The sequence below is a fragment of the Cyrtonyx montezumae genome, unplaced genomic scaffold, assembly GCF_038088225.1.
Source record: "Cyrtonyx montezumae isolate F1298 unplaced genomic scaffold, pur_monq_1.0 scaffold_3, whole genome shotgun sequence".
Classification (NCBI taxonomy): domain Eukaryota; kingdom Metazoa; phylum Chordata; class Aves; order Galliformes; family Odontophoridae; genus Cyrtonyx; species Cyrtonyx montezumae.
The window spans coordinates 121342103-121365806 of NW_027072034.1; the positions used below are offsets into that span (position 1 = coordinate 121342103).

A 23704-nucleotide genomic window follows, 5' to 3' on the forward strand; every position below is an offset into this window, starting at 1 on the left:
GACACTCAGGGGTAGTGAGGCTAGAAATTTACCTCCTAAGTACCAGTCCATAAAGTCAGCTACAGGACTGCAAGTCTGGGTTGTCTCCCTCCCTATACCTAATCTACATTGCAGCTGGAAAAAGAAATACAGGCATATGCACAAAATATCATCTGTTCCTCCGGTAAATATGCCAGAAAATGTTTGCTGCCTTCTATCACAACTGGCTGTTTCCATCATAAATCTCAAATACTTGCATTCTCTCCCTTTTTAATATTGTAACTGTCCACACAAGTTACTGTTTAAAATCACTCAGCTCGGAAAAATTGTGCATGTAATCATTAAATCATTACTGCACATAAAAATGAGCATAAACCAGGAAATTCAAAATTAAACCTAATACCAAGAGAAAAGTCTCCCTTGTGGCTCATGGTTTACATATGTTCCTGTTCCTCCCAGACGTATTCCCCTGGGTCTGGAATCAAAGTTTATGCTCAGGTAGCAGCAAAGGCTCTGTTTTAGTACAAGTGCAGGAAGATGACCGTCTTTGAGAATATAACTCCACTGTACAGACTTAGGTAATTAGGTGACTACATTTAAGATACTAAAAAATTCTAAGACTGATTTTCAACTACTCCCAGTAGCAATCAACTTTCCAGAAGATGCTGTAAAGCCAGACCAGAAGTGTCCACTATCTGCACCTGCTCCCCTGCACATTATCTATTTGATTCTGATTTTTTTTTCCTCCCTCTTCTGATGCTACTGGCACTTGCCCTAACTGCTGGAAGCAGAGAGTACAGCTTGCTATTTAGTTGAGCTCTACAAAGTGCAATGGCTTCATTCAGCACAGCCCATCCATCAGGAGATACAAGCATTCAGCACTTCATCAAATCTATATATTTAGGTGCCTAAATGCGGTATTAGGGGGATAATGGAAAACACTCAAGTTTGAAGAGAGTATTTGAAGATTTGTATGCAAGGCACAAGTATAAACTTTCTGTCTGGCATTTAACAGATGCAAAAGGTAGAGACTTTGTGAATAAGAGATCAGAAATACATGCATTTTTGCCAAAACACTGTGAGATGTTTAACCATAAAGGTGGAACTCCTGAAGCAAATCTACATGAAATGAATTGCATGAGGAGACATTTAACACGCTAAAACACCACTTACCTTTAGGATTGTATATTGTTTTTTTCCATTTTATGGCTGGTACAAATTATTCATGGAGAAGCATAGCAACAGAGTGAAAAGGGATATAGCTTCTCATATCAAAACCAAGTGCAAAACTGAAAGAGATCAAAGCTGCTTGTATTTCTTACCCCTCAAAGTTCACAGGTACTCAGGGCCCATTATCAATGCTAAAAATACTTATTACATCGACTATCCATACCATAAAGCATTAATTGTAACTCCTTTTTAGTACAGACACTCAGCACAAGAAACTTTTCCAGCTGTTAGAAAAATAGCTTTGAAAAGCTGCTTCCACTAGGAAGCTGTAGGTAATCATTAAGATGAAGAGTGATTGACACCTATAAATACTCAATGTTCTGAAACACAGTCCTTACACACTCCAGCAAGTTTTGTACTTTTACTTGTCTTGTTAAATGTTGTGAAAAGATTAACAAATAGGAGAGTAACATTACCAGTTGAATACTACTGGCATGAGTTTTAAAACTTGGCAAATAGCAAGCTCACAAGTACCCTGTAATTAAACACCGTGAAAAAAGTCACACTGTTCTTCATATTTGTGATTGGTATGCAACCTCAGAATGACAAGTAAGTGCTAATACCAACTGTGCAAAGCCCCTGCTAGCTTTTTCACTCTGTGCTTCAAAAAATATCCCTTGTAAGCTGAGAAGAAAGAAGAACACAGCATATTTTGCATGCTACCACACAGTATACATCTTAGATTTAAGCTTGAATACAGTGACAACCTCTCCCTAGCAAACTATCCTCTCTGTTACATTGAGGGCTCTTCACATCTTCACAGTCTCTGCAAATATGAAAAGGCTTCTCTGTTTTTGATTTACTTACTCACATATTAAAGAAGCCTTTCCTTTTTCCTTCTTTCCAGAGAGGAACTCTCAGATATAGTCTCAAAAATATTATTGCAGACTTCAAAGAGGTTAAAAAAAAAAATAAAAGTAATGCAGATTTTAGTAGCTATTCCACAAAAGATATTACAGATTTAATATTAAAATATAGCCCACTTTAAGCCAACATCTTCAGACAGCTTACAATTCCTTATTTGAAATAAATAAATAAATAAATAAAAAGCATTTAGGCTAAAATTGCCTCAGGATGCTACTTTAAGTCACTCCAGAAGTAATGCCTCTTATTTATTTCCACGGAAACTACAACAGATACAAATAATACAATAACACTATTTGATAGAACATATTCTCAGCTACAAAACACTACTTTTCAAAAATCACCATCATTATCTGTGCAATTTCAAGAGAGCTGAACCAGAGAGCATGCTGCGCTTGTAAAAATCTTCAGCAGGAGAGGTGATCCACTGTTTTACAGCTGCTATGATAGCATCATTGGTAGGTAAACACTGTCCACACAGCCCATTTTACATTGGCCTGAACAGATGGAAGTCATAAAGCACCATATCCAGACCATACAGTTGGTGCAGTAGGATAGTCCAGCCAAGACTGACAATGTGCTCAACGGTCTTCAAACTGGTATGGAGCCAGGCATTATCACACTGCAAGGGAAACGTGGTCTTCTTTTCAGGCTTGGTCCTAGGAGTTTGAACCTTCAGCCTAGTCAGCGTCACAGTGTAGCAGTCAAAGTTGATGCTTTGTCCAGGTTCCAAGAAATCCAGAAGGACCACCCCTTTCCCATTCCAAAAGACTGCACATCAATTTACCCACTGAGAGCTTCATCTTTCAAATTTCTCTTCGATGAAGAACTCACATGTTACAACATCATAGACTGCCATTTTGACTTCAGCTCACAGTGATGACATATCTCATCACTGGTAATGATGTGATCCAGGAAACTGTCACCTTCAGCCTCGTATAGGTTCAGTAGCTCCTGAAAAACTTGAATAAGGTGCTCATTCTGTTCCTGTGTCAGCATCTGTGGGACCCACCTGGTGCAGACTTCCCAATATCCAACATTGCCTCCATCATTTCCAATGCATTGAAGCTGATATTCAGGTCCATATGTTTGCTGGTCATAAATCACCGATTTGCATGGATGACCCAATCAAGAAGCTCTTCATTTCGCAGTGTGACAGCTGTGCACGGTCATCTGAAATATGGCTTGTCCTTCATGTCGCTGTCACTATTACCAAAATGCACCACCACCTCACAATAATCACATCCACAGTTCAGTCTCCATAAATGTATAGCAAGCATCCATGAATGTCAATGGGTGCAATTTTTTGAGCACAGAGGAATTCATTGACACACTTCAGCTGCATCTGCACTTCCATATCAGATGCCATTTTATCAGACTGCCCCTCTGCTGCCATCTGTCACAGGACAACAAAATGTAACAGAATATTGGTGGGAAGGTTCAAGCTCTACTGCCACGCAACCGACATCTGCCTCAGACATTGTGGGCCAATATAGCAAAATAGGAGGCATTATTTTCAGAGCAGCCCTCCAATATTTCTGTCATACATTATCTGTTTCTGTGGTTTAAATCACCACATGCAAATGTTTTCAGGAAACAATACCTATTTCTACACATTGATGCCCAATTCGGTGCAACTCCATTGACATCACAGGACCTGCAGGAGATCGGTATCTCTGACAAGAAAGATAGCAGAGGCCAATCTTGCTTTTCTCATTTTAGGATCAAAAAGAAAAGCAGCAAGGAGCTGTGGGAACTACAGGAAACAGCAGTATTAGCTACTTGAAATTGTCAAGGAAGAAAGTAAATTGCAGAAAGCTTCTTTTGTCTAGGAGGTATCTGCTGGGGGAGGGGGAGTGGTGGCCAAGACAGTGCAGGCCTCACGCTGCCGCTCTCCCGCAGTGTGAAGAGAAAAGCACCGCACAGCTCCAGCCGGAAATATGAGCAATGTATGTACAGGCACATTTGTCTCAGCATTTCCACAATTTTGTACGGGTTTGGAGCAGCCAGGAGCATTAACCCCCAGCTGACCACTGCAGAGTCTGAGCTCACAGCTGGGCAACAAGCGCAGCCCAGCAACAGGGCTCCGGTCCCTCACACAGCTCTGGAGCCTCTTGAGAGACAAAGAGAACCTGCGCGAGGTCAGACCACATTTGAAGCTCCAAGTTATTTATTATTTTTTACTAAAAGGTCAGAGGTAATGCTCAGGAGAAGTGTTTACTAAATATCTGGCTCCAAGCACGAAGCCTGTTCTGCGAGGGAGCAGCTGCTACCCCAGCAGCCTAAACCTTGCATTTCAAAGATGACAGTGTAAGGCAGAAACACATCAACACAAGCGTTTGAGAAAGAGCTTACAAAATCAAAGCTTACTAATCAGGTCTGCTGTAATATCCAGACCTGTGGGCAAGTTTAAGCATCTTACAGTTCCTTGGATTGTAGCAAATAAACAGAAAATACACACCATTCAGCTAGAATTTAAACAGTGATAAAACACTGTCTCAAAATGAAATATCTTGTAGATGGAGAAGAGGTGAAAAACCACCAAGTCCTACACCACTGCTAAGGCTGTAAACCTCCTCAGAAGGGAAGAATACGACAGCAAGTTTAAATCAAGAGCAGTGTTTTATTTTGAAATCGCTTACCAATATGTGATACTACTAAAAGCATCTGCTTCAAAGAAAGGAGAAAGTGGTTTATTTCAAGATTGGAATTTTCTCAAAAATCAGTAGTTTTACCTAATATACTGAAAGTCCTATTTTGAGCAGGAATCATACATATCTCACAACTGAAGTTGTTCCAAGATCATAAAAGAAAGTGCTTTATGAAGTTTGGTTTAGTGGTTGACTATGTCATCTATGCAGGCCCCAGGTTTCCATCATTACCTTAAATAAAATATAAACTTCCAATAAAATTGCTTTTTACATAACCAATACTGTTATAATAGCACGAAGGTTAGATAATGCATCCTGCAATCCAGTTTGTGGTTCACATTAAACTATAGACAACAATAACTAAATCCACATGAGACCTCCTGTAGGGAGGAGGGGGTTAATCAGATCAGTGATGGAAAAAGAGAGGTCTCCTTCTAGTGTAGCAATCCCTCTGTATTAACACTATGTAGATCTGGTAAAACATTACTATACTGTAGCAGAAGAACATTAATGGAACTTACATCTGGTTCAATTATTTCTATAAGGCAGTTTGTACACAAACCACAGAGCAATAAATATTTTATAATCACCATTATATTAAAAAATGAATTTTAAATGTATCTGCCTCATTATTTTTTTTTAACTGCTAACATTGTCCAGCTCCATTCTCACTTAATAATAAATAAATAAAGAGGAAGAAAGGACAGCTCAGTTGAGCTTATATTAGCTTTGTACAACTAATGGGGCAAGATTGTCTACAGCAATGTTGATTAACGACTCGGCTCCCAAGCTGGATACCGTAAGTACAAAAGAATTAGGCCTCTGAATCTGCATAGTTGCCATAATTACAGACTTGATCACAGCTCTTTATCGTATTCAGATTCTTTCTCCCATCCCTACACTTATGGTGGCTTAATTTGTGCAAGTCTAACTGCTGACAGGTACAACCATTAGATACACATGACACGTGACAACTCAATCAATCTGCATACCTGCAGATTATGCAACTTACAATAAAAACAACTCAAGGCCTAAAATGCTGAAAATCAAAACAAAATCTCACTTTTCTTCGATAAGAAATACTTTGTCCAGAAAAGAGCCAATTTTTTTTTAATTGCTCTCTCTCCAAACAACTTATTTACAACTGCAATAAACGCTTCCATCAAATTCTGTTGACTTAAGACAGCTTCCTTAAGACACCCGCTTCACCCGAGTGCACTTGGAAAGTGAGTCAGACAGAATAAAATAGAACTAACCAAATCAAACTGCATTCAGACTGACAACTTTGCCAGCCAGAGCTTTGAGTATCACAGGCAGACAGGAATACAACAAGTCTTGGCAAAGGGAAAAAGACCAGCAGCCAAGTTCTACTGAACATCCAGTACATAGATGACAGGGAAAGAGCTGTATAGTTTAATAAGTAGCTATGATATACACTTATAAAAGTGCATTAAAAATAGCTTTAAATAAAGGGCAATATTAATCTGCTCTGCTGGTGGTTCTTCTTTGCAGCTGCCTTGTTCAAAAGCTCTGCCAGTCCATTCAAAAATGCAATGGGATGTTGTCAAGGATTTGACATGGTAAATCAAGTGACACATGATAACAGGTATAAGCCCAGTAAACGGCTACTGGTCTGGTGTAGGAGCCATCATTTCATATTTATTTCACACTTCAACCAATGATACGAACAAAATGAAAGAAACAGACTTACCACCCTCATGCCATCTCTACCACCTGCTGGAGCACTTTTAACTCATCCTCTCTAACCATCATAAAGACATTCAGTGGTTTCACCGTTCCTTGTACATAATTGAGTTCTCAGTTCCCTCAGTGGTGTGCTCTCCAAAGGGTTACAGCCAAAAGCCCAAAATCCTTAACCACCCGCTGCTCCAAATCCCTCAATTCTGGGGTCCTCACTTCTGCCTTTGCACATCAACTTTCCACCCATAATTTCCCAGTATAGCTGTTTGCAGAGCAAGGAAAACTGCATACAGTGTCCAAACTGGATACAGATACAGAACGGATACAGCATTCACTCAGGTTTAAAATAATTCCTAAAGCCCTATCTGGGATATTTGTTTTTTGGGTTTTTTTTTAAAGGGTTTTTTATTACCAGCATTTCCTCTAAGTTCCAGTTTGCAGCACAATATATGAAACAGATGTGTCAGCTCAGCTGGACAGGGTTTAGATTAATGTTAGGTACACTGAAAAGGGTAGTTCCTTTCTGCCATTCCACAGATGCTGTGACATGCCCTCTCTTCTGCTATCAGTTTCATATTGTTACTGTATACTCAGAACAGATTTAAGCCAACCACCTCTTCCTTGGCTCCATTCTACACTTTTCCCATCCTATTCAGAAGACCATAACATTTTTCTGGACTGCTCCTTGTGATATCTGATGTTTTTATTTCTATAATTACCTTCCCACATTGAGAAAATGCAAAGCACAAGTTCCAGAACAGGTAAATTACTTTGGCTCTTTCTATCAGTATGGGCATTTTGGAAAGCATTTCTGAAACAAGATGATAAGAGTTTTATTCAGTGGATTTGGTGGTGTTTTGTTTTGTTTTTCCTTTGTTTCTTTTCTTTGACATATTATTCTCATTATGGAATGCTCAAGCCAGTGGATATCTCAGGTTTACTCATCTGTAGATGGCGACTGACATGCAAGTTGCAATGTAGGCACATCTTTTCAAGCAAAAAATTGTAGGCAACAACAATGAAGAAAAAATAACAATAAAACTCAATCTAAAAGTTGGTTTTGTTTGCTGAAGGGGGGAATTTTATTCTTTTATCTTAACAGGGACACATTTTAAGTTGAAAGCAACAAGAAAAAGGCAACATCCAAAAAACTGATCAAAATGTGGAGTTGAAAATGGCTACTACATATTCTGGGTTCTTATTTGGATTATTTGTTTTTAATACAAAACTAACAGATAAACAAGCATGTTTTTATCATTCTCTGCACAAACACACACACAAAAAAACAAACCTAAAACTAAAGCTTTCAGCAAGACCACCTAGCTCTGTTCTTACTAATAACTTCAGAAGTAACAAAGTATAATTTTAAAATATTATTCTTACGGCATAATCATTTTAAATGTAAACGTAGAGAGTCATTTGAAATCAACAAGAAAGCATCTAAATTGCCATAATGCTCAGAATCTGTTAGACACTGCTCAGATGCTACAATCAAAATGCACATTTCCAAACTCCAATCACTTACAGTGATCATCGTTTAAAAAAAAAAAGAATTGCATTTCACTCTTCTCGTGCAAGCCTTGGGAGTAGGACTTCACAATGGCTATGGCAGAGTGCATACAAAGCTAGAGTACAAGAGTATACAGGTGAGTATTCCATGAGAAACACTTCTCATAAAATGCTAAATCAATGAAGATATCCCCCAGCATCCAAAGTCCTACAGGGTGATGTGTTCTTATAAACATGCAATTTGTGAACAATTTTTAAGTAAAGCTTATCAGGAACAAGCGAAGCCTAACTGAAAGTACTTTAAAACCATGGCTCCCTCTCATCCCTGTAAATGATTGAACCGATGCTGTTTAACAATGACATAAAAACTAATTAGCAGCTCTCAGTTCAAACAGAATTTTAAGGAAAACATAGCCTAATAAGTCAGTGAACCAGGAAATATATTTTTGGCATATCAAGCAAAATATTTATATATTTTTAGTATATTATTTATTTATATTAATATTTTTGTTTAATGTGACCCTTTTTCCATCTAGAATCTAACCTCCTTGAAGGTTACTAACCTGCAAACCACATGATTATTATTTCTATTCTAACAGATGGAGAAAAAAAAACCAAAAACTTCAGGCACTGACACTAATTTGTCATCCAAAACAAGAAGTTTCATGAGGGAGGAGAATACAGGTGTCCAATTTTAGAGTTACACGACCTAGAAAGATGGGTCTTCTGTTGTAAAAGGAAAACATGGAAACTTGGATTTCACATTTGCCACCAAAGTCTCTGTTGGACCAATTTTTACCCTGGTGTAAATGGAAGAAATAGGGAATAAGGGAATAGGTTTTCCTCATCAAAGTTCATCAAAAATGTCTGTAAAGGTTTAGGGTTTTGAGCAGTGAGTACTCTATGATAAGAAACTTACTAGTTCAGTGATTGTAACTCAGTCTTTGAAGACAGGCTGCAATGAGGAGAGACTCTGAGGAATACTAATTTAGATTTTAGAATATAGATTTGGTATGACGTCACACACAAGGCGTTCAGAATTTCATATATGTAATATGAATGTTTTTAAGAGTGTAATTCTCCAGGACACTTTAACATTTGAATTACAAACTGAATTCCTTCAAGTACTTCATAATATCTTATCCCATATCTTTGAGAATAAAAGGAAAATCAATCCACTGAAATAAGAAGTTACACATATTCAGCTCATTCATTTGTAGGGCAACTAATGTAATCAAGTCTTGATTTCAGCTAGAATATATGGGTGCCAGTAAAACACATGAATTCTTGGGAGAAGACAGAGTGTTTTGGGAAGGCTTTTTTTAATTTATGCTTATTTCACTTGCTTGTTTGTGGGCTAAAAGTTAAAAACTGAGAAATACTTAGTTTAGTAAAGCAATAAATGAATTGAGTCACAGCTCCTACTAAGGGAGAATAAATGCACACCAAAGACATGCCGCCAGGCAGGTTCTGTGCATCTCTGTTAAACTAGAACAACAAACAGCTCTATCTTTGCATCAGGGAGCCTGCAGATGGTATAGGCTGCTGTTTCTGCCTGCCTGACCAAACTGAGCTGAGTTAGCAAGATACAAGAGGCTAAGAGGATAAACAAATTCTTTCCAACAATTTACATCCAATGCTTGGCAGTAAACAGAATGAGGAGGGGGCATCTGGAAGCAAATAAAGTAAGGAAAGAAATACACCCCCAGCATCAAGTAACAGCAATGGGTAGTAGCACATGGTTTAAACAAAATGTAAAAACTCCTTACTAAACATTAAAAATGCCTTCAGTATTAGACATCTGTGCTTATTTTTCAGAGTTGACTAAACTACTAAGAATTATTCTGCGCCTGAAAACTCATTTCTGATTAACAGTGACTGGTGCCTTACAGTTTATGGGAAAGAAAAGGGAGACTCACCTTGTATAAAGCGGGAATGATTTGATGCATTTTCAGCCGATGAAACACAAAGATGTCGTACACTGCTGAAATTGCCAGAACGGTCACTCCTTGCTCCTTCCACAGCATGCTACATCCAGCACACAGTCCCGCTCCCAAGATCCAGCCCCAAGTTCTAGCTGAGGAACTCCTCGTAGAGCAATGCTTCACGTAACACATCAGGGAAAGCAAAAAGAAGAGGCAGGCTCCAATATCTGCCCTCCCCACTATCCCTGCTACAGCTTCAGTGTGGATCGGATGAGAGGCAAACAGCAAACCAGCTATCAAGGTCCAGTACCCATCCCCGAAGAGGATCCTGGAGAAGTTTGTGAAAAGGCCTGTGACTGCAGCATGCAACAGGATGTTTACAAGATGGTAACCCCATGGGTCCATCCCTCCGATGGCATGGTTGATGCGAAAGGAGAGTGTGCAGAGAGGTCTGTATGACTTGTGGCTCCCACTGTGAGTGAGAAGCGTTCCCCAGAAGTCATTGTAGAATATATGGGTCCACGGTGTCTCTGGCAGAAGGTCCTGGTTTGTCTTGATAGCTCGACTACAAAAGACAAGTAAAAACTTCATTTCAATAGAAGGAAAAGAATACAAATGAAGGGCTGTGAAAATGTAATCACACTGCTACAAGAAAGAATGGCATTGTTTTGATGTTGCTTTAATCCAAGTTTTTAATTTCTATAGGAGGTGTTAGAGAAGTCCACATCTATTGACTTGTCACTAAAGCAAAATTTCCATATAAATTGGCTTTTAAAACATTAGAAACAGATGTTATGCTGCTTCCATTAAATTAAAACACTCTTCAGTGGCATTCGTCTGAGTATAACACAGGAGTAATTGGTTAAGATCTGATGAGTTATAATTAAAATGTAAAAAAAAATATATGAAAAACTGACAAACAGCATTGTTGAAACAACTGATCCTCCAGTAACTCAGAACTAAAACCCCAACTGGCCTTTTATAGTGAAATTTTAATTTAGATGTTGGAATGAATTTCACTGATATAGATGAACAATAAACAGAAGTTGGTAGGAGCATGCAAATTTCTGGTGTGTTATGGGCACTTCCACAACTTTCTCATACATATTTTGACAATTTTCAGCTACCACCTTGCCACAAGCAGACAGCACAGTATTTTACAGAAGTTTACGCCTTCTCCTTATATTTCTTACACTTACAATTGAGAAAAAAAAAAAACGTTTTTTATGCCATATTAGCTTATGAATTCCAGCCTGTGTCAGCTTGATTTGGGGGGGAAGAGGGGGGGGAAGAGGGGGGGGGGGGGGGGAGGGAGAAGTGCCTTTTAGCATTTTTGTTTCCAACCACCCTGGCAAGGACCAGTGCCAGCCATTAGCAGTCTCCATGTCTAATTCAATACTGTAAAAATCTGTACCCTATGTTTTTACAAATCCAATCATTTGCATTTCAAATTTATGTTGCAGGAGAAAGTGTGAGGCCTGTTCAGTTCAAAAAGATGACTAGAATTTAATTAATTACTTCATAACCAAAGTTAAATTTAAGCAATTCTTTAAAAGTGCTTTGTTGTTACTATTGAGCTTAACACATTTAGTACTTATTTTATCATGGTAATTGAGAATCCAGGCAGCTCATAACTCTAATATTAAAAATATTAACCAAGAGAGATGATTTATCTGTATTTTTTTTTCTGATTCCCTCTTCCTGCCTTTCGAAAAAAATATATTTTCCTGTAATTAATCATGTTTCAGATCAGACGAGAAAGCAAAAAACAGTAAAATTCAGGCCAACATCGGAAACACACCGGTCAAATTCATTCACCCAGATTCCCCTCACATTCTCATCCCCCATTGAAACAAGTCCCTTGCAATCTGCATCCAAATCCCAGTTTTTATGCTATTCATTTCAGGAATGTTGTCTTGTTTGTTACAGAAAAGTACTCCGACACTGATAGACTGTGCCACAAAATCTCCATACAAATACCCTAAACAACATGCAGCTCAGGGTTACCATTGTCTGGCGCACATTGCTGTAATGCTTTCAGACACGCTTCGTATCCGCATGTCCTTTTGTCTCTGTGCACATGGAGGTTATGAAGAGGTCAGCTTAAATCCTATAAAGATCTGATGATGCCTCCTAGAATGCTTGAAAATTTTCATTTTGACTTCTGCTTATGCAGTGGATCAGGTTGCTTCTATTTGTTTTCTCAACCCCACACACATTTTTCTCATTTTAGTGCAGTCACAAAAGAACACTAGAAGAAAACAAGATCTGAGTTTTCACATTATTTATCTTGTCCTTTGGAGGATTCTTTTCCTGAAATCTAAGTCCTCTGTTTGTGATTTCAGTTTGTAGTAGCACTCTCAGTGTCATAAAAGAAAAAAAACAGGAATTCAGTAAAAGTAAAGCAGGTGTTAGGCTAGAAATAGTTCTTTCACTAAGAAAGGCACAGTATCTGAGACTACAGGCTCCTTGACAGTGAGGAGAGCTAGGAATGGCTATCAGATGTCAGGATTTAGAGCTGAAACCTTGAATTAAAATAGCATTTTTTTTTCTCAGGGATACAGTAAGGAAATAAATGGCAGTAACACTGCCACTGCAACTGCCTTCCCTGGGGCTGAGCGCTCTGATGTGAAAAGACTAGATGGTACACAGGTCACTCCCATTAAATTGTTGGGTTTTACTGTATCTTTTGCAAATGCGCCCACTTCCAGTACTTGAAGCCATGCAACAGCTTCTAAAAAAATAAGTAATTGTACACAGCTATAAAACACATCTGTATACATGTATATACATGCATGCGAGTATAAAGCTACTAGCACACATCCAAAACAACTGCATGCTGCACTTGGTAAGAGAAAGAACCAACGTGATCCCCAGGTGTACAGCCACTGCGCCAGTCCTTCCCACTCAGCATATATTTCCTTATCAGGTTCTTCTTTGCCAAAAGTAAACTGCTTTCCTCAAAATTTTAAAGAAACTTACTGTACATCCTGATGACATGAATTCAGTTGGATTTCATTTACAGTCTCAGCAACAAGCTTTATGTAAGCCTGATCCTTTCCTGTTGACTCCTATTCGTATTAAAAATCAATCAATCAGCAGCAAGCCTTGTAGGTGCAGCATTGATCACCTTGTATTTAGCTAGAAAATACAGCAGAAAATTGTGAAATAAATGTAGCTTCTCACGCACATAAAGGTAAAACAATCTAATATCTGCCAGCATGAAAAATACAGAAACTGCTGGTTCCAGCTCACTTAATGGGCCAGTCATATCAAAAATATTGTCTATGAGACAGTATTTGAAAGAAAGTTAAAAGTTCTTTCCAGATGATAATATTTTTTGCTAAACATTTGAATGTAACAACAACAAAAGTCTCGTTAATGCTTTGGGACACCGGATGAAGCTAATGCAGGAGATGAAGCTTGATTTCCTACAGCAAAGAAGCATGTCTTGCATAGGCTGCTAGTTAAGCTTCAGATGCTACCCTATTTCACATTTTAATATGTAATTAAAACTATACTTGGCCAACAAAGACTTGACTGCACAAGAGGACGCAGGAGCATGAACATCCAAGGTACCAGAGCCCGTCAGCTCTACGCCATTTTGCTCTGAGAAGAGTAAAAGTCCTCCATTTCCCACAGCCTAGCCACAGTGTCCCCAAGCCAGGCCCTCCCACAGGCCCACAGCACAGCCCAAACCTGGCTGACAACGCCCCATCTTTAATTATTAAAATAACAAGCTATTACTTCTGCCGCAGTATTGATGCTTAGTGAGAGATTTCAACAGCAATTTTAAAGGCACTTCCTCCTGACGGCCTGACAGGCAGCGCTGACATGTCCTTTATAATGCCTCTGCGCTCACTGCGACCGGGGCTTTCCTCAGATAGAAAATGTTATTAACTGCTGTCTCCAGGAAAGACTCTGGGATAAAGGAAACTACAAAACGTCCTTTTAGCCTCGTCTTCTCCTTCACTCACAGTTTACCTCCAGTTTACGTCCCGCAGATTAGTCCAATCTTGCTAATGGGCATAACAAGAGAGACTCGCCAACTGCACTCATCACTCTTAAAAAGAGCTGTAAACTCCGCTCTTGCTAAAAGGCAGTGGGTCACGAGGGAAAGTCATTTTTCAAAGCTCCAGTGCAACTGGCATTTTTACTTTCAAGCAGCTTCAGATAAGGCTTGCAGACTCAGTCAGGGAACTAGCTTTCGTCAATTTTTAATGCCTGCCCATTTCACGCATCCCGGGAGAGAGAGATATCTCATTCAGAGTACAACAAATGGATCGGTTTGAGAGTAGAAGGAAGAATCATAGCCAGCTATCAATACTTTAAAAATGGAAGTCTGAAGAAAGACAAAAACTGCACAGGCAAATCATTTGCTTATCTACTCAAAAGATTCCCTTCTGCCTCCTGCTGATTTGCCACCTGGGTCAGTACACACCTTCAGCGCAATTCAAGAAAGACTTTTTCATCAAACTCAAATAATAGCAGAGACCTAGCAGTTCACACATACACGTATATATGCATACACACAAAAAAGCCCAGATGTTTTTAAAATTAACAGCTCTATATGTCCTGAACTTCTGCACTAGTGCTAAACTGATCCAGGTGTTAACACCAGGGTAAAAAAACAGATGCAACATTCTAAAGTGATTTAACGCATTAAGCCATATGTCCAGCTTCAATATTGCTAATGGTCCCCATATGCTGAAAACGAACATCAGCATTTGAAGTACAGAACATATTTTTAAGGAAAAGGATAACTCCCAAATGCACACAAAGGAAGCTATGGCCCAGTCTTCTCTCACATAAAATAGATGGGCAGTGATAGACTTGCAAGTCTCGATTCAAGAGTTTCTTCCTTGATTTTGCTCAGAATCATTTTAGAATCTTTTTCATTTACTCCATTTTCATAAGTAGTAATGGAAAAGCACCCTATAACATTTTTACAGTAGATCTTAACAAGTCATGCTAAGGAGGCTTAGGAAATTTTACATTACCTGTAGAGAAAACAAGCCTGAAAACACAGTCAGAGCCTCCTTTCCGGAGTATAAACAACTTCACATCCCCCGAATATACAGCAGCCAAATCTACTCCTCCTAATTACTACAGGCGATCTTTCAACAGGCACAGTCAGATATCAGGCTAACAACAGAGGTTGCCATACCTTGGACAATTCTCATTCTTACCCTAAGACTAAAACATACACACAGTCTATGTTGATAACAAAAAAATAATAATAATCATCAGAAAGTACTATCTATCCATAGAGATGCCTTCAGAGTAATAAGTGTAAGTATGTGAAAGCTCATTCATCTAAATGTTTAATTATAGACTCAAGGGAACTATTTACCATTCTTGCATATTTCTGGCAGCAATTATATCTTGCATGTTCTGTATTAATGTTCATTCCTTCTCAACAGTTGTGAAAGTGGAATTTATCTACAATACCTGCAGGCTATAAAATTTTATCCATGCCGGATTTCAAAAAGAGGTACCTATATTGTTTATCGAGTATGGACATCTGCAGGAGACCAAATTCTATGAATCCTCTGGGTTTCAGGTGGTGGCTTTTAGTTTCTCTGAAGAACAAATTTTCTTAGGTGAATCTCTAAGGAATGGACAATAACTCAGCTGTTTTCAGATGGGAAATACTGTGTAACAACTAGCTAAGCGATATATTGGATTTTGAGTTGCTGGCTCTGAGAATAGGACTACACGTATTAAAGAGACTGCAGAAGAACACCTACATTCAAATCATATTTTACACCAATTAAATGAAAACGTCACAAAAGGGATGTAGTGCCAGTAAACTAGTCCCTAGGTAACTTCTGCCAATCCTTTTCTAACTAAAAATGCCTGAATGCATCTAACTCAGAGTTAATGCATGGAGGACAATATCCCCATCTTGGTAACTACTAGTTAAAGCTATTAACTATGCAGTTAGGAACAGAGAATATATATATAAATATCAACATTATTTACAGATTTTTTTATGATTCTTTAACAATAATACTAAAGCCAACCTAAGCTGTGTACCAGAACAAACACGAACTACAGCTAACAGGACCATAAGCAATGTTTTTCTCATAAAACACTTTGGTTATACTTTACTGAATTAGATACAAGCAGAATGGAATAGTGCATGAGTGGGACAATGATACACTATACACTCGTATGCTCGTCATAAAAAATGGAAGCACATGGAAAAATTGACAAGAAAAAAAAATTCAAACAATGAAATCACAAGGGTCATTGTATCACAATAGGTAAATAAATTGTATCGAAGTGTATAGACTTTCCAATAATTGCCTAAACTGCACAATGTCTTTTAGAGGAATTGATCTGCATTGTCTGCAGCCTTCTAGACTTCTATAACTTGGCAACTGAAGAAGCAGTGTTATTCTGAAGAAGGAAGGGCATCCTAAACGGGTGGTGGTAGCTACATACAACACTGCTGTCAAGAGCAGCTTTACCTATACTGAGGCATGCTGCAAGCATTGATTTTCTTATTGACTGAAAGAGCTCTGAAAACTTTAAGCAACTAAAGGTTCAAAACATTTTGGTTACAAGAAGGCTGAGATGACCCGAAAAATCTTTTCCTCTGGGAACATAAATATTTCAAAAACTAACCGTCAAGGCTTCAGTGGAGAATGTACCCTTCTCCATTCTGTAAGTCCTTTCACTTCTTAGTGCATCCTCATGCTGAAAGAATCTGGCCATAATATTAACCCTAAGTGCAGCTCACTTCCTCTCAAGTTCACCTTTTTCCTGATATAGCACACAGAAGACTACATTAAATTTGAAACCATAATATCAACAGGCTGATGTAGGACGACCTATTATTCAGACACGTGCAAAAAAAAACAAGCTGCATTGAAGAAAGAGAAGTAATACTTTCTGCTGCTCAAAAATGGGATACTATGAGATTCCACTCAGAAGGAAGCAGATAGGCACAGAGAGAAGAGAGGCACTGCCATTGTGTCTCCTCCCTGAGTTTGTTCACCACAGTACGTACAGCAAGTATATGAGGAACTATTTATTGAGAAAAAATAGATTACTAAACCAGAAAATGCTTTGTTTTTCGCACAGCTGTTTCATAAAATAACATCTCTCCCAACTGCAATACACAGCAAAAAACTGCTAATTCTGTTTTCTACGAGTTCACAATATTGAGTATTTACTTGATAACTTATTCTCACAATTACACATGCAAAGCTATTCTTTACGATTATTATTCATTGCCAAACTAACGCCTGGCAGTAGCTCATTATTTATTTTACACAAGCACATGAATACAGAGACACATACACACATATATATATCTACCTGTGAAAATGTAATTCCAAGCTTCTGAAGCGTGGTCAGAATGTATAATTGGAACCTTTGCTTCCCTTTCAAATCTATTTTAGATGATAAAAGCGGGCCCAGCAGGCCTTATTAGATTTACTGTTCCACAGTAGAACATGGCACTAGCCTATTTCTTTTTCCTACTTTCCTTTGAAAAAAAATTATTTTTGCCATTTCACCATACAGCTACTCACAACAGTACAATTATCTCTAAGGAAAAGGACAGATGTTTTAAGGCTGGAGAAAACACCAGTCACACTTGAAACGTTGGGACTCTTAGCTACTTCAATAAGACAGACATTAAACTACTTTTTCTGACAAGTCATCTACTGAATATACATAAAGCCTTCTCAAAACATGTACATTTTAAGCCATTACAAGAAAAACGAGGCACACCTCCTGTACCACTACAGAAGAACATATCAGTCATACACCAGTCCCGTAACACCTCTTTTGTTCTTTTCAGTACATGGCAAGCCATACTGAAGAACCAAGGCTCAGTAATTTAACTTTTAATAATTCACATCTTTATCAGTTCAAACCTATTTATTTACACAGCCTTTTCAAAACGTTCAAGGAAATTGTATGTAATTATGCCCAAACACACACTTGTGCACTCTAAGTTTAAATCTTGAAAGAGCTTTTAGGCAGCTGCCTTATTTTTAGGTTAGTATTGAAAAGACTAGACAGGAACATAGACACTAATAAATAAAGAAATACTAAGTGGAGAAGATACTTCTAAGCCACAATGTACTTTACATACACTGTCCTTTTAGCACTGTTTATAGCAATATACTAAATAATATTAGGAGGTCAAGGGGGGTCCTCCCTGAGGATTAAATATCGAAGTTATTCTGCCAGCTCCAAGGTACAGCTACACAAAAGAATCAAAGTTGATGCACTGCTGTTTCAGTGAAACAGAGAACAAAAACAGAGAAATACCAGCAAACACACAAAATAAAGCATGTTTAACATAATGAAAAAAAAAAAACAACAGCAAGATACGTTAACATATATTTATGACAAGGTTTACATTTGTCTGTAATGACTGTTTACTCACCAGTAATCAACCAAAATATTTAAAGCATCTTCTCAGAAAATTCAAAATTAAAAAAAAAAAAAAAAAAGGTAGCGGTTTTCCATCTCAGAATCGGATTCCTATCAAAATTCCAACAGATTATATTTAAAAAAAATTTAAAAAAATTATGATGTATGCAGCTGAACTTGACCTTTAGGCCTTGCCACAGAAGATATGTCAAACAAATTCCTGGAAGCTTTTTTTTTTTTTTTTTATTAAAGCAGAATGAAATGGAACTCTCTACAGTTAAGTTAAAACTAGTCATTATGGAAAAAAAAAATCTATTCAAAAGTAAAATAATCTGAATCTGTGAGATGTCCTTCATCAGTGTACTTCAGTGTAGCAGACCAGCATCCATTCATTTGTAAGGTGTTGATCAGGCTGAAAAAAACTAAAACGAGTTTTATTGACTCATTTCATCTTTGCACCTCAACAGTTTATCCAGATGCAGGGAGTCATTAGTGTAAAATAAATTTTGCAGCATAGCAATTGTCAAACACTAGAAACAGAAGTTAACCGCAATGTGTAAAATAAATTTTATTTTCAGTTACTCCTTCTGGTTAAGAGCATCCAAGTAGTAGACAACAGTTTGAGACTGACATAAAACGACTGATCACAGTTAATTTGTTAAAGAAAATACAGACTTTATAGTCAACATTATATGCTAGTCTGCAGTAAGCATACTACTGAGAATTTTACTGGATGCTGGCAAAGGTTGAGCTAAAAAAGCCTGGAAATAGCAAATTAGTTGAATTATGTTATCAGAACACACAGGATCAAATTCTGATTTCTGCTATATTAGTGTTAATCCACATTAGCGTTGGAATAACCTTCAATTTATGTCACTGAAACCAGTACAATTCTATAATCAACTACAATTGGCATAAGCTTTCATAGTCTTTGGGTAGACTTTTTAGATTCACAAGCATAAAAACAAAGCAAACAGAAATCATTCCTTCTTATGCTTTAGAGCAGCTGTTGGGAGGCACATAGTAAGTAGTAATGACCTCAGACAGCAATTCAGGGAAACTGAAGCCATTACTAGATGGTAGAACTGAGTACAAGATCAACCTTCCTGTCTAGATCATTGCACCAAATGAAGTTATGCTGAAATTAGCATGGAACAGAAGCAGTCTCCCCAGTTCTACACTAGCAAAACAACTCACACTTTTCTCCATTGGTGGTTTGTGTGTTCATTTTAAGTGTTTTATTTAAAAGCAAGTTTGTCTTTTCTAGAAAACTATCCTTCCAAAAAAGGAAGGCCTGAAGATCTGTGGGAAGACTGAGCCAATGGTTAAGCATTGGGCTCAACTTCCTACTACAACATTTAAGTCCAAGCACCCCCGAGAGCAACACAACAGAGGACTTCATTTTTTTCCTGGTAGCTGAGGAACCACTGCTGCAAAAGGTTATGGCATTTCATAATTCTGTCCTTTTTGACATAGACAGTTCTAAGTACTGCCTAAGGAGACCTACAGAGGAAAGTCAATAGAAAAGTGCATAAAAATTACTGAGAGCTTTGAAAAAAACAGTAACAAAAAAGTTTGCTTCTTTCAGTAGTCAATATCAAACACAGAAATGGTTTGTAGGGGAAACAATTCACACACAGTATTTTGATAACACAGACATTGTTCAGTCCTCTCTTAAATTCTAGCACTGCTAATGGACACTAATAATTTTGACTTCACTATTTAAACAAGAAGGACTGGTTGAGATCAGAGTAAGAAGAAATGTCAGACGTGGAAAAAAAGTTTTGGATAGATTATTAGAAACACACAACAGAGTGGAGTGGAAGAGATCCAAAGGAATCAAGGAACAGATGCCTAAGGAGGCTGGTCAACATTCTCAGACTGAAAAAAAAGAAATAGTGAGTACTGTAATACGGCATTTGTTGACATGGCTAATATATTCTCTTCAGCTTCTCACAGAAGGATGGAAAACAGAAAATTTCACCTTGGAGAGAATCTTTAACTCCACATGCTTGTGTTTGAATAGAGTTGGTTTTCTACTAGGAATCTACATGTGTTTATTATCTAGATCATTTAAGAAAGAGTATTCAATGTCTTCCTTCACTCTCCAAAGAGAAACCCTTTTTGGATTTTTACATAAACTACAGTGCATATCTACTACCTGCAAAGGAAAGAACCCAGGAAGGTTACCTCTTAGGAGTCAAGCTCCCTCTTTGCTGCCTCCCATAGAATAACAAGCCACTGAAAATTTAATGAAGAAAATTATAGCTGGCCACAGCATATAAAATAGCAGGATGTATTTATTTCTGCATAATAAAACCAATCTAGAGTAACATAAGGAATAAACAGTTTCTGTTCCACAAGTTCTGCTTCTATTTCTGGGGCTCTGCATTACCTCTTGCTATAAAGTTATTGGGAATTCAAGATTTTATTTTCTTCACAGGAAATAAGTTCTTTGGAATTATGTGCATGTATCACAAATATATCAGATTTATAACTTGTTATGCACAGAAAAATACTGAGAAATTAATTATGTAGTCAATACAGCAATCCAATTCATCTATCCCATCCACTAAGGCAATATAGCACTTAAGGCCTATTCAGTTTTCAGTGAAGATAGCTTTGTCATTCTGATGAATTTTAAAGGAATGCTGACGTAATAAGAAATTGCTATCTAAAAGTTTTAGAAAACTTTACGCAAACGTTGAATGCCATAAGACACACATTTCTCATTCATATCAACTGTATGATCCCCTCTAAGTTCTATCTCAGTTCAACTGTAGAATGTGTGAGCAGACATCACTGACAGGCAGAAGATGATGCTAATGAGAGGTGCTGGGATCCCATGGGAAACCCAAGAAGCCACCCTCAAGTTTCTAAGCATGCTGCATGCGTTGCGCCAGTGAGAACCAAGTGTAATTGGGAGCTGCAGCAGTGCTAACTATGATGATCTTTTCACATGAAAGCACTCAGCTCAAGTCCCTAACTTACTTAGCTTAGCCATCAACTGTTGAGAAAGATAAAATCATATTTCTAGAAACATAAGCTGCTGTTATTTTAATATCACAGGCCATTGTTGCAAGCCAACAAAACAGATGAAAGTTTTAAATTAAAGGTCAATTCTGTGGGTTGATACTCTGCAATTTTATGTATAAATCAAGCCAGGTGACTTATTTCCAATAGCTATGAAAATAATAAAACTGGTTTCAATGACCCCAGAGATACACATGCTTATTTGCGGTTGTGGCCCCAGGCAACCCTGAAATCAGCAATTCCATTCAGTCAGAAGCATGGCACACAGCCAAGCTCCTGTAAGAGTTAAAGGTCCTGCATATACTTTCTTTGTGTGTTTATTTGAATAGAATGGTGACTTTGGATTTTGGGCCACCCAACACTTATAGACCTCCCAGTATACTTAGAGGAACTGTTTCACCAAATCTTAATACCAGTCAGCTTTGAATTACTAGCTCTTTAAACAAAATGTAAAAGTATCAAAAAATGAAACATGGGGGAAGAGATTAAAACAGGGTTTATCTAGAGATATTTTAATGTCTATTTTCCTCTAGAGATAAGACATACAGCATTTTGGGCGCAGTTTAATTATAAGATAAGGAACTTAAACACTGTTTCAAAGCCAATAGAAATATATACTAAAACACAGACTGTCTAATATAATCAAGTAGGAAATAATGGCGACAATTATCAGAAGACAAAGAAAAGTACTCAAGACATCATACTGTAAATAAATGCATAAATAGATCTCTCTTCTTTCTTTCTTCTCCAGGCTCACATTAAACAACTCTAACAGCTAACATATAACCTTGAATGTCATGGTGGTGTGGGTCCATTAGAAAAATATTCTGAATATTCAAATCATGCTAACTTGCATTTCCCAGTACTTTTAAGGACACCTTGCTACTACATAACAATCTATATCTAAATCTGGACTCCAGAGCTGAAAAAGCAATCATGAATTCATATTTTCATTCAGAAGCTTCAGACCCTGAAAGTTTAAATCAAGGAAGGTTTCTATAACAAAGGAAAATATCTGTCTACCCTTTTATTATCTGTGCAATTGGGCTGTCTCAAATGAGAAACTTGCAAGGAAAAACTGCTGCACCTAATGATGAGTGGGGAAAGTGCGATTCAAACTTGCTAGTACATACAACACAAAGGCTGTACTTAATGGCCTACATTTTCTTGCAGAAAGTGCTGACTTTTACCATGAAAGCTCTCTCTCAAGTGTTAAACTGAATCTGATAAAGAAAACAAAGTTTTCAGAACTCACTAATAGTAGTCTCCTTGATCTATCCTATATTCATGGCCTCATCTCTGTTATGCCACACCATAAATACTGAAGAATGTAGCAAGCCAATTGTTCTAGACTACGGACTCAAAGTATATGTTCTTTTCTTTGGCCAAATACCAGAAAAAGGGGTGCCAGGTATAGTTCCAGTGGCACCAGTTCCAGTCTAGCTGCACACCACTTGGAAGCAAGCCACATATTATTGGAGTGTGTATATGCACACAGTGCAATTTAGGAACTGCTGCTTTAGAAAACTGATTCAGCAGTAACTTCTCAAACTCTGAATTTGGCTCCTGAAACAGAGTACAAAAGCATGACTGCTCACCAAGTGTCAAGAAAGGAATCCTCTGCACTACCCAGCAATAACAAAAATCAATTAGTAAAACAGAATTATTATTTATTTGTAGAATGTTAAAAATAAAAGCGCTCACGTCTTTCTGGACTTAAATATAGAGAGGATAGTCTTGCCAAGAACTGCAGTGACTCTAAGATCTGCCACTCCACCTCTCCTGCCTCCCAGAAGACTGAAAAAAGAAGATAATGGCTGCTCTAAGCTGAATTTTATACTACTCCCATCATCAAACAGACCAACTTGTCAATGAAAGTTGTTCATTAAGCCCAGAGTGAAGTCAACATCAAACCAATAATAAGCTGTGATTTGAACAACTGCATAGGAACTCATCCTGAAAAATATAAATGGATAGAAAAGCACAAAAATGTTTAGGTTATGTTTCTATGGCCTGCTCAACTTAGCTGTTTAAAGCAAGAAATGAACTGCAGTAGAGTGCCCACTGAATAACGTAGAGGTGCTAGGCTCTGCAACATGTGGCACACCTGTCAGTTCATCAGGTTCTCTCCTTGAAACTGAGAGAAAAACCAGTTTGCAGATACCTCCCTTTGGATACTGCACTGTGCTGGGGACACAATGCTTCCTTCTCACCAGGCGTGTTTTGTCTTTGTGGAATTAACTTAGAGCCAGCAACAGTAACCCACCCTCCCTCTTGGTATTTATTACATGGCTTCTTACTGTCTGAAGAATGCTGATGTCTCCTGGATATGTTTTTGTAATTTTTCAGAACTTATTTTAGATGCTGCGTAATGACTTTTTAAACTGAAGTTTCATGGTGATGTTTTTCAAGCAC

At 37.8% G+C, this 23704-nt stretch overlaps 1 protein-coding gene across 1 annotated transcript in view; it reads right to left on the reverse strand.

The window, feature by feature from the left end:
- Positions 1 to 23704, reverse strand: part of TMTC2 (transmembrane O-mannosyltransferase targeting cadherins 2) — a 239671-nt gene that overhangs the window by 129015 nt on the left and 86952 nt on the right. Inside the window, exon 2 of the mRNA XM_065743218.1 lies at positions 9854 to 10424. Coding sequence (XP_065599290.1) covers positions 9854 to 10424 — 571 coding nt within the window. The remainder of the gene's footprint in view (positions 1 to 9853; positions 10425 to 23704) is intronic.